Raw genomic sequence first — 15,078 nt, forward strand, 5'->3', positions numbered from 1 at the left:
GGGAGCTTTACCTCGGTCCCACACGTCAGCTCCTCAGGCCCTGGGTCTTGCCCAGAATAAATAATGAATAAAAAATGTCATTGGAGGTGGAGGAGAAGCAGGAGCAGAAATCCGATTTCTCCAGTAGAAAGAACAGCAATGAACAGCACCTGGGGCACAGAGGGATGTACTACATAAACTACAGCTCGGCGCAGGGAAAAAGACCCACCACAGACACAAAGGCTAACGTCTTTATTACATTTTATAGATTAAATATATCTGCAGTAGAGTCTCTCTTTTTTTAAAACACACAAAAGGAAAAAATACATTCTTCATGTACATATGAAATACTGACCACGGAGCAGGGACCATGTACAGCGCAATGTATGCACACAGCTACACAGACATCACTGCCTGGACGATTATCAGGCTTTTTCTACAGTAAAATCAGAACAAGTCAACATCTCTGCTTCCCAAGAGAAATCTATGCCCTCCCCTCCCCTGGCATTTTGTGGGATTGTGCAGGAAAGGGGTTTTATTTACTTATTGAAGGTATTATAAAATCCTTGCATTGCATGAAAAATTATCAAGTGCCACAAGCTTGACCTCTTTCACACATTCATAATCGTAGTACAATTCTTATTGTGATTGCAGCTCCAAAAATCCAGGGAAAAACAAATACATATAACCTGGGAAAGAGAAAGGAATGAATCAGACTGATTGTTGCAGTGTCCAAGAAACATGCACCCACATGTACACGACGTGTACACAAAAGATGGAAGATAGCGAGGTGAGATCAAGCATCTCCTGTTTATTACAAGTCTGGAGTGCGGGCAGGGGGTTGCATGTTTCACTTCAGCAGCGAATCTCTAGTGTCTCTCAGTATGGGATGTCGTTCTGGTAATACTGGATCATGTCGTATGTCCTGCTCCTAGAGAAGAAAAGCAAAGCCAGAGGTAAGTAAAAGTTTAAAAACACACTGCACCTATTGTCACAGAAACAAACATGAAGACCCCACAGAAACAAAACATGGGTGAAGGAAATCAGCTGATAATCCAAACTAGCCCTGCACGCTTTGAAGGCATTGTAAGGCCCAGCTACTGTTATGAACAGCATAAAACATCCTGCTCTTGTTTAAACTAGGTAAAAAAACTTATTTCCATGCTTCTCAGTGTGGTAACAGCAGCATCAGCTTGGATAAGCCAGAAGCACCTCACATTGCTCTGGCAGCTTGTCTTAGGAGAAGGAAATACGTAATAAACCAAGATCATCAGAGCTGCGTGGAGGCAGGATTATGTGGAAATAAAACTAATCTGAATTAAAGACAATGCTAATAACGAAAATAAAAGTGCAGGGAAAATAACAGCATTAATAGCATCATCTCTGCTGGGTGACTGAATAAACAAATTTAAGCCTCGTTCCAGACAACTCAGTTATCCGTTATGGGCAGAGCTTACTCAGGTCACAGACTAACCAAACCACAGGCAGAGAAGCTCAAGCTTGTCAGAACTGAACTGGGTCTGGGCATTCACACAGCAGTGTGACTGACTTTGTAACCCCCACTACTAACCTAAGGTTCTGAGCAGACACACCAGCAGGCACTAGAAAATCCAATTCAGTTCTAGCAGGGCCGTATCTGAGCCAGTGAGCCTTACTTGGTTCTCAAGCTGACCCCATATGGAACTACACAAGAGTTTGTCTTATATATCCCACAAAGTCTGCAGTATCTGGGATAACAGTAAAACATGCACTTAAGATGTTTAAGTATTAAATTTATTGTATTTAAAGTATTAAATGTAATAACATTACATTTTACATGTCACTTCCTTTCAAAAGTTTTGCACAAGATACTGAACTATTTGTATACTTAAAGGGAAAAAACGTACCGTTGATTGGCTAGCCGGTGATTATGTTGGTTTTTAAATTGCTAATTATCTGATAGAACTGATCATTCCATTCAGTATACTGAATAGCAGATTGGTTCAAAAACCACACTGCCAGTGTTCTGTACTTGAGGCATTTTCCCTAGCCAATATTATACAGTAAGTAACATGGTACAGCAAAATGATTAATATGTTAATGCAGTATCAAGTCATGAAGAAAAAAATAGCAGATCAGAACTCATTTCTAGAGATGAGTAAAATATACTTTTGCACAGAAATAGCAGCTTTGAATTTCAGGAAGATGTTCAGGCAACTTAATGCCTACAAGCAATTATAAAAAAGATTTTGAAAAGTCACTGTAGTCCTGTTTCAGCTTCATTCTTACTCAGAGCAATGGACCACACATACTGTTTTTTAAGAAACCTCCTTACAAAATAAAAGGGAACAAGCTGAAGATCAATCTCTCTTCACTCTGACCAGAAGACATGCTATTCCTGTTGCCATGCAGTACCATTCTTTACTATTTATCCCTTTATTCATAGAAGTGACCCTACCCTATATAAATGAGACATCACAACTAAACATATAACCCTGATAGTACCCTTGGCCATGCCCTAACATAGGAGCCAAAACGCTTAACTTTTGGGCCAAAGATTCACTCGGACAGAAAATCTATTCTTTATACTAGCCAGCCTTGCTATTGGACTAGCCTCGCCTTAAGCCTTCCTTCCCCCTGTAAAAGGGAGGGGACACAGCATGTTCAGAGGCAAAGCTGCTATCCTGCATCATCTTCCCTTAGCCCCAGGGAGACGACATGCATAGATGCCAAACCTGTTGCTGAGGAAACAATTCTGGATGATCTTGATGATGAAAGTTGCAGCCTCCCGTTCAGTCATGTTGGGGCTGAACCTGTGTCTATGCGCAGAAAATCACAAAAAGCAAGAGTAAAATTAGTGAGCTTTCCTTTGAGCATGATACAAATGCGTCTTTGCACAAGCTCAGCCAGGTGCTGATTTCCCTTGCTGACAAGTACCTGCTTCTTCCGAGACTACCTTGTACAAATTATGTAATATTTTAATAAGCACTTGCCACTAGTCTTATAGTGGAGACAGGCTGTGAACTTTTCATCAGTGTAGTGGTAACCCTAGAACAGCAGATCCTTCTTTCTAGGCAGCTGCTGCTTCTAAAATATCTTTGTACCTCGTAGCGCCCTTCAGCTCCAGCCCATCGTACTTTATGAATCTGTGCTTATCTTTAGGAAATGGGAGGAAGTTATATGCAGGAAATGCTGAGCTAACTCCGCTCACTCTGGAGCTAACTCTGGAGGCATAAACCTGAAGGGCTGTTGAACGTGTCACATTAGAGCCTGTATTTGCCTAAGCTGCTGGGTGTTACAACAGCCCCATCCAGTACTGCGTTGTCTGTAGAACAAAAGTTAAGGTGCTGTTCTTCAGAGTCCAACACCATTTCAGAGAACATCAGACTCTGCAACACATTATCTCTCAATTAAAGCAGATCTTTCCTTTATAGTCACATTTTGCTAGTCCTACAAAATTAAAGATAATCCATGTACTTGCACAGTCATTGAACAGCTTGAAAAGGCCTCTGGAAGTCCTACTTTCTGAGATACTCTATGAACAGAAGTTACCATTTTTACAACGTTACGACATTTAAGATACGTCAGTAGCACGACACCTATACTCACTGCTCAAGTTGTGACATACATTCTGTGAAGAACATATGAATATTTTCCAGTTCATACACACGCTGACTTACTTCAGCAGCTTGATTGTTTGCCCTCGGAAACAGGGCAGCCCTGTATCCAACATTAACGTAACCAGTGAGACGACAGCATCCATGTAAGGCCTAGAGAAAAAAAGGACAAAAATATTACAGCACTCAAACTTCTTCAGCCTTAGTGTGTAAAGCAGGCAAGCTGAATTCAACAAGCCGGGTCACACCTTTTTCTGTAATTAAATCAACACATGTAATCCTCTTACATTTGCTGGTGGAGCTACACCATTGCTTGCAATCTGTTGCTTTAACTACATTTTACTCCTTTATGTTGCACTACTAGATACTCAGAATGCTGCAAGATGAACAGTCCAAGGAGGACTACACAAAGCAATGCTTTACTAAACAACTTTTCTTTGGCATCAGAAAGGTGAATGAGTTCATCAGAACACGACAAAAGGCTGAAACCAGCAACACCACAGTAACAGATTATCTTCTAATTCCTAAGTACTCCCTGCAATTCTTTGTTACATCAGCTCAGCTTCCCTTCCCCTTCCTCTCCTCCCACTCTGAACATTTTTTTACCTACCAAGCTATTATTCTACTACTTGGATGACATTTTTGCCTTGACACAAAACTTTTCTCCTGACTGCTCCACCTCAAGGAACCAAATTGATCTTGACTCCAAGACAGCCCCTTCTGTGTCTACTAGCTAGAGAAACTTTAGTCTGTAAGATAACATTGATAATACTTTATACTCATGATAGAATGAGTTTTTATCTAGACTCTACTGTACTGTCCTCCTCCTACCCACATGCAACATCCTCTTCATACAGATTTATTAGTGCTCCTGTGTGCAAACGCCGTTTTCCCAGTACGGCGCAAGGTAAAGCTGCAAATCTTTATGGCAACTGGCTGGAAATCACATTTGAAGGGCTGTGCTACCAAAACCCCTGCATATTTTACAACAGAAAACTGTAGCACTTTTTCATATATACTTAATGCTAGCTGAAATAGCGATTAATGTGATTGTCCTATTTAGGAAAACAAGAAAGATTCTGATTCTCCTGTAGTTTCTTACTGCAAAGTTTTAACAGCATACTAAATTGTGTGAGGAAATGTGTGTAACATCACATTTATAAATTGAATACAATATGCAAATTTTTCCAATATAAGAACAGGAAAAAACCCCACAGAATTAGGCTGTTGCAGAATTATTATTCAGTTGTTTCAAAATTTGCAAGATGTACCAGGACAGTCTGACAGGCTCAGACTCCCTGCAGACAAATGTTTATTATTATTTATCTTCCCATCTGGATTTGGGCATGAGAGCACTTCCACTTTTGAGCAGCTAAGAACACCTTACCTGACTGCCAGATAGCCTCTGACACACATCTCCATAAACCATTTGAACGGCGTTGCCTCCATTTTTCCTCCCATTATCATCACCATCTCATCAGTCAGCTTAATGTCAGGCTCCCAGCCCAGATTTCCGCCAGGTGAACTTTCAAACATGAATCCAAAATCTGTGCACAAAAGATAAGCTGCCTCATAAACTTCGTTGGTTATTGTGTGCTGTCAAAGCTTACAGAAGGAAGGAGAGGTGGATTTCACGTATTAATACCTACTTTTTCTACCAACATTTCAGCTCCAACTGGAAAAAAGCTTTGGTGCAGTCTAAGAACACCCAACAAAAGATTAATTCCCATGATGTCAGACTAGACTTAAGAATGACGACATCAAATAAAACCTCCTTGCTGAAATATCTGTGCACTTCCAGAAAAGCAAAGTTAAAGCAGAGGTTACAGCCCCACATATTATGTAAAATTACTTGTCAAATTTAATTCATACTCATACAATGATGAAAGGAACCCAAAGATACATTTATATACTCATACGTATACATACACATACACATATGTATGCATAAGTACATATACATGCATAATCCAGACATAGGTGTGTATATTCTTTCCTGAAGCTGGTAAAACTTTGCAAAGCTAAATTTACACAGAAGCAGCCTAAACAGATATACATACAATACTGAAAAAATCACGTGTATTTACAAACTGTGAAATCAGTATATAGATTGATCTCAAAAGGGAAATGGCTTACTGTCTTCTAGAGCAATACTTTACAGCAAAAGGAAAAGGCAACTACTGAAACATGAATGTGGATTTGACTGACCAATATGAATGATGTGTCCCTTTTTGTCCAGCATGATGTTGCCATTATGCCTGTCTTTGATCTGGAGCAGAAACAGAAGAAGACTGTATGCAGCCATACTGCGGATGAAATTATAGCGAGCCTGTACCAACAAGAAGTTAAAACAAATCAGAAGAACATAAAGAATTTAATAGCTCTCCATCCCAGGAGCAGATACAGCTGAACAAAGTTTTTTTCATTTTTTCCATTTATGATTAGTTTGAAGCAAGGTTCAATGATATTCTCCATATATCTACAGTTGCAATAAATTCTTTATCTAACTCACTTATAGCTAAAAACGGATTATCAGCATCAGAAACCAGATACAACATCATGGCAGTCATTATCCTATTATTTGTCATTATTTCTTACAGCTAGAATGTTTCGCAGTTGAGATTTTGCTCTGCTTGCCAAGTGATATTTTACCTTCTGGAATGCAAGGGTAGACTCGTCTCCATACTGCCTTGTAAAGTAATCATACATCCCAAAGTCTGTCTGCCTGCCCAGCTGGTCACGGGATGTGCAGTCAGGAATGCACTCAATAACACCACACTGAAGGGGAAGAAGAGAAACAGGTCTGTAGAGCATGCTCCCAACATATATTTTGCTCATGGCTCTTGGCAGTCATACAGGTCCCCTGGGAAATGTGGGGAAGCCTACATATCATGGAATACAGAATTTCTAGTCTATTCATTAAAAAGTGTATTCAGTTTTTTAGGATTTCCATGCAACATAAGACAAGCTCTGTGACTTTCCACTGACTTGCACAATGTAGTCCCAAAAATCAAACAACAAACATGAATATCCATAGGCAGCAAAATTTCAGAGCTAAAAGCTTTAGTAAAGCAGGAAGCAGGAGAGGAAAGACTTTTTCTCACTGGTACTCCAAATATTTGGCATAAGTAATGTGGGCAGTATATGGTTGCAGTATGGAATTTTTATGTGTGCTGGAGGAGAAAGTATTTTTTAATTAGGAACTATTTTCTACAGCAGTACAGTTAAGTGCCCACTTACCCCAGGAGCTGTGGCCACCACTCTGTATGGAAACACAAAAAGATCCAGGCCTACCAGCTGAAATATGTTCTTGAAGAGATCGATGATTTGTAAAGCTAACATGTCCTGTTATACAAGAAAAAAAAATTGCACAAGTATTACAGGGGTTATGGATCATAAGTCAGATTACAAAAATGCTCCGAAGAACTCGGAAGTGAACATTAAGTTACCCCAGCAGGTCTGCAGATGTGTGCCTGTGCATGCACTGTGGCTCTGGGGGAAATCAAAAAGGGAAAAGACAAATGCTGTTTAAGTGGGTAGCAAGCACCACTGAAGATTTAACTGCTGACCTATGAAGAACAAACTTTTCCATCACTCTTTGATAGGAGGGCTACTAAGAACTCCAGGGATAATAGCTAGCATTCTCTCTTAATCAAAACCAATCCAGCTTGAATGTACAAGATACCACCTTGGAAACTACTGCTATGTTACCAATAGTTCAATTGAAAAATAAACTCTGAAAAAGAATTTTAAGGAATAGTAAACTGTCTTGAAAAAATGGCCTTTGTTTCCAAACCAGAATTTCTCTAGTGGTACAACACAGTTCTCTCCCTCAGTCCATAATTAGCAGAAAATTAAAAAGAAAAATATTTCTGTACTAAAATTATTTTCTTCTTGTATGTTGCCACCTACAAATCTGTCTTCTAGAACTGCCAAGCCTGATAGCTTTGTACCTGTCTGCAGTCATCGCCCACTTTAAAGATCGCTGCCTGCCAACAGATTTTCTTACTGTCCACCCCTTCTTCTGCACTTTCGTCTATGGAATCAGAACGACAACGCAGACCTGCACAAAGAGTACAAAGCAAAACTCAGACATGGACTTTAACAGTAACTTTCTACCATGACAAGCCCTCTGCACTTTCAAACAACATTTCACTGCAGGTGCACTAGAGATACTTCTGCCTTACAAGGTGAATGTCATAAGATACTTCCCTTCGTTTACTGAAACTGGAACATATCAAAATAGTTGTTCATGATTTACCTGACAAATGCCTGAATTGCATTAAGACAGTCAGCTAGAGCATCCCACAAAATTTATTATGAGAAAAAACTGCCAAAACCTGCAGTTTACTACAGTCCAAAACCCAGGGCAATCAATTTATCTGGTAGACTAAAGTAATTCAACATTTCTTCAAGGTAACTATGTGGCTTGCTTCCTGGGACTTCAAAAAAAAAAAAGGGGGAAGGAAGGGAATGGATTTAAGTTTTCAGAATTTTCTTCTCTCTTCCTTTGATTCAGGTTTCATTTCTGAGTCAAAGTATTGCAGATAAAGTTCAACACTGATATAATTTTACTGCAGCAGCACAGGTCTCTAAAAGCAGGTGACTTTACCGGAATTGCTGACTCTAAATTAGTAGTGTCAATGATTAAGATGCAGTTACTGACCTTCTTTTTCAAGCTCACTAACTCCACATCGTTTCACTTTAAATTTGGCCAGGTAGGGTGCTTTTGCGGCACTACATTTCAATAAAAACAAAGGCGATGATGAGTGCAAGTTAGCCAAACAAGAACTCCCAGAAAAATGCATAAATATCCTGAATTAACGTAATAGGAGTATATAACAAGAGCACGGTACCTCTGCATAGGAGTTCCTGATTTGTAATCAATGTCCAGAACAATAGCTTCAGGATTGCTGGGCAAGTAACAGCCTGCAAAATGGAGCAGAGAGCTGAGAACAAATCCATTGGCTAGTGTGATAGTGCAAGCTGGAGAATAACTGATGTTGGTGTCTATAACTTCAGTTTTGAATTAAATAAAATGTTAGAGAGACTGCAGATTACAGTCTGTGAGCCACAAAGGATGCAGTATCCTTTGCATTAGTGATTGCTTGCCAGAAACTAACAGCATACAGTCTAGAGCGAATACTGCAGAATCTGTACCACAGAAACGTACAGACAGGACTTCTCTTACAATAGGGCTGAATAAGATGTGGCAGTTTGTGTCAGTGAATTAGGGAGTGTCCTTAGCAACCAACTCATGGTAGGAGACTTGAGACCTGTTAGACAGCGATCAGGAAAAGCTTTCATCAAATTCCATTGTAAAGAGAGGATTCAGACTGGAAAAATATATGTTCAAGATTTGTAAGGACCTTCAGATAATGATGTTTCAAGGGAATGCTTGATGGGAAAAAAAGGAGAATGGAAGAAACCAGACAGGCTTCATTCCTGAGATAACGTAACTTCTCAAAAGTGCTTCATCTTTTTAAAAAAGAAGGTGGTCCAAAGGAAAAGAGCTTATTTATCTTCCCTCTTCACACATATGCTTCTACTTTTATCCATGATGTGTGTTACCTAACTTGCTCTTGGGCAAGTTTTGATGCACCATATAAAAATTATCGGGTGGGTAAAAATATTTGAATTGTTTCATGAGAGAAAGAATCCAACTGTCACAGGAGAACAGCCACCAGCACCAAAACTGAGCTGCCACTTGCAAAGATTTCAAGATTTGCTTGCAGAAAATACAGCACTCATATTGAATGCAAAAAGCTCACTTTATTGTATAATTAAATAACTTCTTACCAGGCTGCACCTTCACCTCAGATAGAGCACTCAAACAAGCTTTTTTTCTTTCATCTCCTTTAGGGAATGGCCTGGAAAGATGAATGATACTTTATTTATCTGTGTACTATATATTACTCTATGTACTAGCCTCAAATTTGTTTCGAACCTATACAAACTTCACTAAAAATGTATCTTCCTGTAATGAGAAAGATCTCTTACCGCACCACTTTTAGAGAGTTCACAGCCTCAATGCCTAACCAGAACATTTGCTATATTAATGAAGGTTACAATCTTCACTTTGTAGATTTAACATTGATGGGACCTACAGGTTGTTGACAAACTCAAACAGCACAAGAGATGCAAATGAAATATACGAAGGCTCTTTCTTATACAGAAATTTGAGCATAATTATACTTTTGTAAGCACCGCTCTAGTTATACCAACAGAATTTCCGTTGTGGAAGGTATTTTACAATAAGAACATTGCTAACTGGGAAAGGATGAGCCAGCAGAATGCCTCCGCAATTACACCCCTAACTGGTTCACATCCTTAGCATGACTGCAGGTGTCAACTGGGTAATTGCTAACATGGTTAACAATTACTAAGTACAATTACCCAATTTGCACAGACACATGTGCTAACAACCATCTAGTTAAGTCAGTCACACAATTGCATGCTCGCCTGGTGTAGCGGCATGCGACTGAAAGGTATTACTTACGCTCTAGTTTTAAGCAATACAGGAGATTACTGAAGCAGCAACATAACACTCAAGATAATGAAGTCATGACAGACGATACATTTACTCATTTATGCCACCTACAAAGCAAACAGCATCTCCTTTATGTTTTCTTGACATTGGAGATGCAGAAAAACCAGATCCATTTCAAGGCTGGGGTACGAAACGCAATGCTTGCAAAGGACAGTTATTATCAGTTGCTTAATTATTACTTCATACCAACAAACAGTGGATTGATTTCATTCTAAATAACAAGATATTCAGATCTTAACCCTCGCTTTTAACTCATCCAACTGGCTATAAACATCTTAACACACACTTAGAAGACACCTAATATTTGATTGTTTCTGTGAGGTGAGTGTCCTTTAGCCTGATGCCCTTGCACTGGTGGTTTGCAAAGCTTCATTTTCAAGGAAGCATGTTCCCAGAAATACATTTTATACATCTTTCAAATATTTTCATACTCCAGAGAATGTTTTAAAAATACGCAATGAAACCACATTTACAAACTTAGAGCTTGTGTGCTGAGCTGCTGCCATCCACTGGCAAGCTTTATAAAAGTTAAATTACATCTCTTATTGCAGTCTTTACAGTCAACAGTGAGAATCTCTCTATGAGAAGGGCTTTCAGTTTTAAGAGCTCAACAATCCAATGTTTATGACATCAAATCTTTCTCCATAACCACAATTTAGGAATTAAGGTAAATGTCTTACATATGCAAAAAGAACAATTGTCTCTATATTACACTGCACAATGAAATCTTTTTGATAAGAGGAAAAGATAATTTCATGGAGTTTCTGCAGAATGTAAACCACTTACCTGAGCTTGAGGTTTCTTTTTTGTGTGGTTTTTGTTTTGTTTTGGTTGGCTGGTTTTCAACTCCACACCAAATGTTGATAAGTTATAATATGCAAAAAAAGGACAGTCAATCTGACAGATGTAAACAGAGGTGCTGTTTACCTGCCTGAGTCAAGCTCTGCTCACTGTTCAGAAGAACACTCACAGCATATCCAAAAAACCAAATCAATGGTGCAGGTGACAACTAGAATGATGGGATTTCAACTAGGACAAGAGTGCAGATTGCTTTAATAATTCCATTGCTCTATCAGTGGACTTTTCTATGGAACCTCCTTCCACTATTACCAGCCACAATGTATTTGATAAAATCAGATTAAAAACTAAAGTTCAGGTTTAGAATCATCTGCTTTCAAAGTAAAAAGTTACAGCTGTTTCAGATGGGCTGCTAGCTCAAAGCACAAGTTCTGAGATCAAGACAGATATAAATTATCCCTAAAATGAGCTTTTGCATCCTCCTGCAACTCTGAAGTTACATTTAAGAAAAAAAAATCATTTCTTACCATATCAGTAATTTTTTTTCTGAAAACACTGTCCCAATATCCCAAAAAGCAACTTAGCCTCTTAATCAGGACAGTGGTTAATTAACAGAACAAGGAGCCCCAAAGAGTACAATTTCTCAAGTACAATACTTACTTGATAATGGCTGAAACATTGGTGATTTTATTAAAGAAATCAAATTCCCGCTGGTAGAACTCCTTGGCTGGGCCAGACAATGAGCCAGTTATCTCCTCTACTAGCTGCTCCAGCAGTTCCCCAATGTCAGCTGTACATAAAAAAGTATGTACACATCTGTGTCAGAACCTTATTTCAAAAAGCTAAATAATATGGGTAATGGAAATAACCACCTTCAGATAATATTAAAAAAAGGCTACTGATTCAAACATAGCCACATCTCTTTTGATGCACTCTATCAGTTAAAACACTTATACACAATGGGCCCCACCTCCACAAATGAAAGAGCAGTTCTTAGCTAAAAGGATTCCTTTTACCCAAGAGAGAAGCAGGAAGGAGATTTAGTCTGAACAGAGACAAGGAAAGGAGTCAAGTTAGATTCTATTTTATAGCACTCACGATCTTTTTGGTGCCCTTCTTCATCCAGGTAGATATTAGTTTTCATGTTCCAGATGAACTGGTGAGCCAAGAGCTGGGATTTGGAAGCTGCCCACAGGATGTATTCTCTGACGTAACCCATCTGCAACCATATCCAGGTCCAGTACAGATCAGAGATTGTTACAACTCTAGCAAGACTCGATATTACTGCTTCTAACAGCTATGCTTCAAACTCAAAAATATTTTATGGATGGAAAGAAGACCTCTGCATTCTCATTTGTCTTGCTAAACAGACCTTTGAAGAATGACAGTGTATTTTAACAGGCAGTGAATTGACCTAAACTGTTTTCAGCTTTATTACTGACCTATTCTGTTATTCTAACCAACCTTCTTCCACCTCTGTGCCATTTCCTATCTGTTCTATTTGGATTTCAAATCTCTTTGAGCTTAGGACATCCCCTACTATGTGTACAAGCCACACGGTGCAATAGAGACACTGGTCTTGCTTGGCATCACTAAGTGCTTCTGTAATACCAGAAATCTAGACATATGGACTGCACATCTTGGTGGCAAGAACTGCACGTGCTGGCACAGTTCCACAGAAATTCTAGAAAATAAGAACAAACCATACAAAAGAAGTTGAAGTGTAGAAGGGAATCCTGCTAATTCCAGAAGTTGCATTCCCTTTCTTCTACTTGCAGGTACTTCTGCACTCTGTAGATGTTTCGAAGTTTGACTGATATCAACAGACAAGATGTCTGATGTTCATGCTCTGCATTGCAGAGGACACTTATCTACACAAAGTTCTCAATAACCATAAACAGCCACCTACACTATTGGCTGGGGATGTCTTTACCTGCAAATAATGCACTGACCAGAGCTCACATACCTTGGGGGCAGATAACAATGATCTCACATTAATGAACTCTGAATTTGGTCATCAAGCTTTACTTATGGCTTCTGCAAGATGAAGATAGGATCCGATCTCATATACATGATGGAGCACAAGACACCCCTAGATGCCTCTGGTTAACTCCAGAGGAAAATGATTAAGGATAGTGATTTAATTTCATTACTGCTTGTCTCCTGCAGACCTTCAAAAGCTTTATGCAGACAGAGTCCTCAACTGGGGATTCCCATAACAAAATCTCTTTCCTGACAAATGAGCTATATAGCCGCTGGTTTCTCAAGTTTACCTGTTCAGAAAAGAGGTGTATCCAGACCAAGCCAGCCTCTAGAGAAAATAATCTTTATTCTGGGTATTAGATACAGGACAATAATAAGCAGCATTAGTTTAAGCTTAAATTTTGTCTGTTTTGTAGTTTTAAGTCTAAGAGCTGCTTTAAACATCTGTTTTGCTCATATGCAGCTGTTTCATATCCTCACCTTGTCATACCGAAGTGCCTGCACAATCTGTGGAATGTAGAATAAAATGGCATCCTGAAAGAGAAAAGATGGCAGGGTTCTTATTGTTATTGGTTTAGTAGTCAGAAAGGAAGAGAGGTCACATGCAGAGAAAAGTTCCCTTCAGTTAGGTGATGGTCTACTATCTCTTTATTTTAAACTATATCTATGCCACCTCCTCAAATCAAAGTATTTTTCTGCCCAGTTACTCTCTTCAAAAATATAATTAAGAATGATGTATTTTACAGTCCTAATAGAAGTCTGACAAGTGTTAAAAATCCAGCCTTCTGCTGCTTCAGAAGAAACACCTTTCCACTGAGAGAAGATTCCAAAGGAACAATTTGAGGAGAGAAGTTTGAAGAATTCAGCTCAGTGTGATTTATGACAGAAGAGCTGCAAGTACGCTAGCCAGTATTATGTGGGACAATCAGCTTTAACTTTTCATCCCAATATATTCACATTCTGCAATATGGTGTGCCCATTTAGCATATTGTGTCTCTCCACAGTATTAAAATGAAGCCTGTGGCCACAATGACTAAGGCCATGACTTTATTTGGAGTGTTAAGGTTCTCTTGGAAGTCATCTTACCGGAGGAAAAGATCGCAAGACTTTAACTCCATACTGAGCTGTCAGAGGATGCGGTGGATACATGCTTGAAAAATAGGAAAGGCCGGTCGGTGGATCTGTTGGTGCCCAGCACAGAACATGGCTGAGCTCAGGTGCATCAGCATCAATTGTGTGCCAGGTAACCAGGTACTGAAAAAGCAGGTCAGACACATTAGGAGTTTATAGCACCCAGTAATGGCTGGATAGTACACATCAGACAGTAATGCTACAATCTAGCTTCCTATAGGAAGTATAAATATTCACAAGTACCTTTATTGCTTCAGGAACATCACTCACAGCTCCTGGGTCCAACCGAACCAGACGTGTCACTTCTGTTCCAATAGCTTCAGTGTTCTTAAATCTAAGAATAACCAGGAATACAATAATATTATTAGAAAATTTTGACAGCCTCTTCTATTTATGTGAAGATGAGGACAGCAAAAGACAGAAAAGTATATGCTTAACAAACAACTAGTCCAACTATGAAATAATGCACGCTGAGGCACCAATATGCTGTCAAAAGAGGATTCAGGAACAACTGGTCCTCATCCAATACTTTTGTATAAACCACTAGTCTTTTAGCCCACTATTAGATTATTGGCTGAAATATACTGTCTGGGATTCTACAGAAACCAGCGTGCAGAATTCTACTTGGCAAAAACTATCACTGCTGTAAGGGGGAAAGAATTTCCTTTCCCTCTCAGAGCCAACTGTGCTAATTCTCCTATAATACTTACTAAAGTGCAAGACAATATACAGCTAGAACATTTCATTCAAAGGTACTTTTAGCACTGTTTAAATGCTTTGCCTGCTAATGAGTTAAATGCTATTGAACATGAAACGTTATTTCTTCGGAACAAAACACCATCTAAGTGTTAGCAAAGCATGGGTGGCAGGGAAGGCAGCTGGACTCTACTGGAGCCTGAGCCAAACCAGTATATTAAGTAATCCAGTTATTTTCATCTCAAAGGTCTCAACCAGCTGTGAAAGTATGCAAGGGGGCTGTAAACATGAGCAACTGCCATCAGTACTTACAGTGTAAGTACTCACTCAGCTTCTAAGGCAGCA

The 15,078-nt window shown here is 39.2% G+C and overlaps 1 protein-coding gene across 1 annotated transcript in view; it reads right to left on the reverse strand.

The window, feature by feature from the left end:
• Positions 1-216: 216 nt before the first annotated feature.
• LOC104469146 (phosphatidylinositol 4-kinase alpha-like) overlaps positions 217-15,078 on the reverse strand; it is a 30,324-nt gene continuing 15,462 nt past the window's right edge. The window contains 16 exon segments of the mRNA XM_010083539.1: positions 217-910; positions 2,694-2,777; positions 3,639-3,728; positions 4,963-5,122; positions 5,784-5,904; positions 6,228-6,353; positions 6,816-6,920; positions 7,529-7,638; positions 8,242-8,312; positions 8,432-8,504; positions 9,375-9,445; positions 11,584-11,713; positions 12,022-12,142; positions 13,387-13,440; positions 13,993-14,160; positions 14,281-14,371. Of these exon segments, the coding sequence (XP_010081841.1) occupies positions 859-910; positions 2,694-2,777; positions 3,639-3,728; positions 4,963-5,122; positions 5,784-5,904; positions 6,228-6,353; positions 6,816-6,920; positions 7,529-7,638; positions 8,242-8,312; positions 8,432-8,504; positions 9,375-9,445; positions 11,584-11,713; positions 12,022-12,142; positions 13,387-13,440; positions 13,993-14,160; positions 14,281-14,371 (1,627 nt within the window). The 3' untranslated portion in view covers positions 217-858.

This window comes from Pterocles gutturalis, unplaced genomic scaffold, assembly GCF_000699245.1.
Source record: "Pterocles gutturalis isolate BGI_N339 unplaced genomic scaffold, ASM69924v1 scaffold31886, whole genome shotgun sequence".
Taxonomy (NCBI): domain Eukaryota; kingdom Metazoa; phylum Chordata; class Aves; order Pterocliformes; family Pteroclidae; genus Pterocles; species Pterocles gutturalis.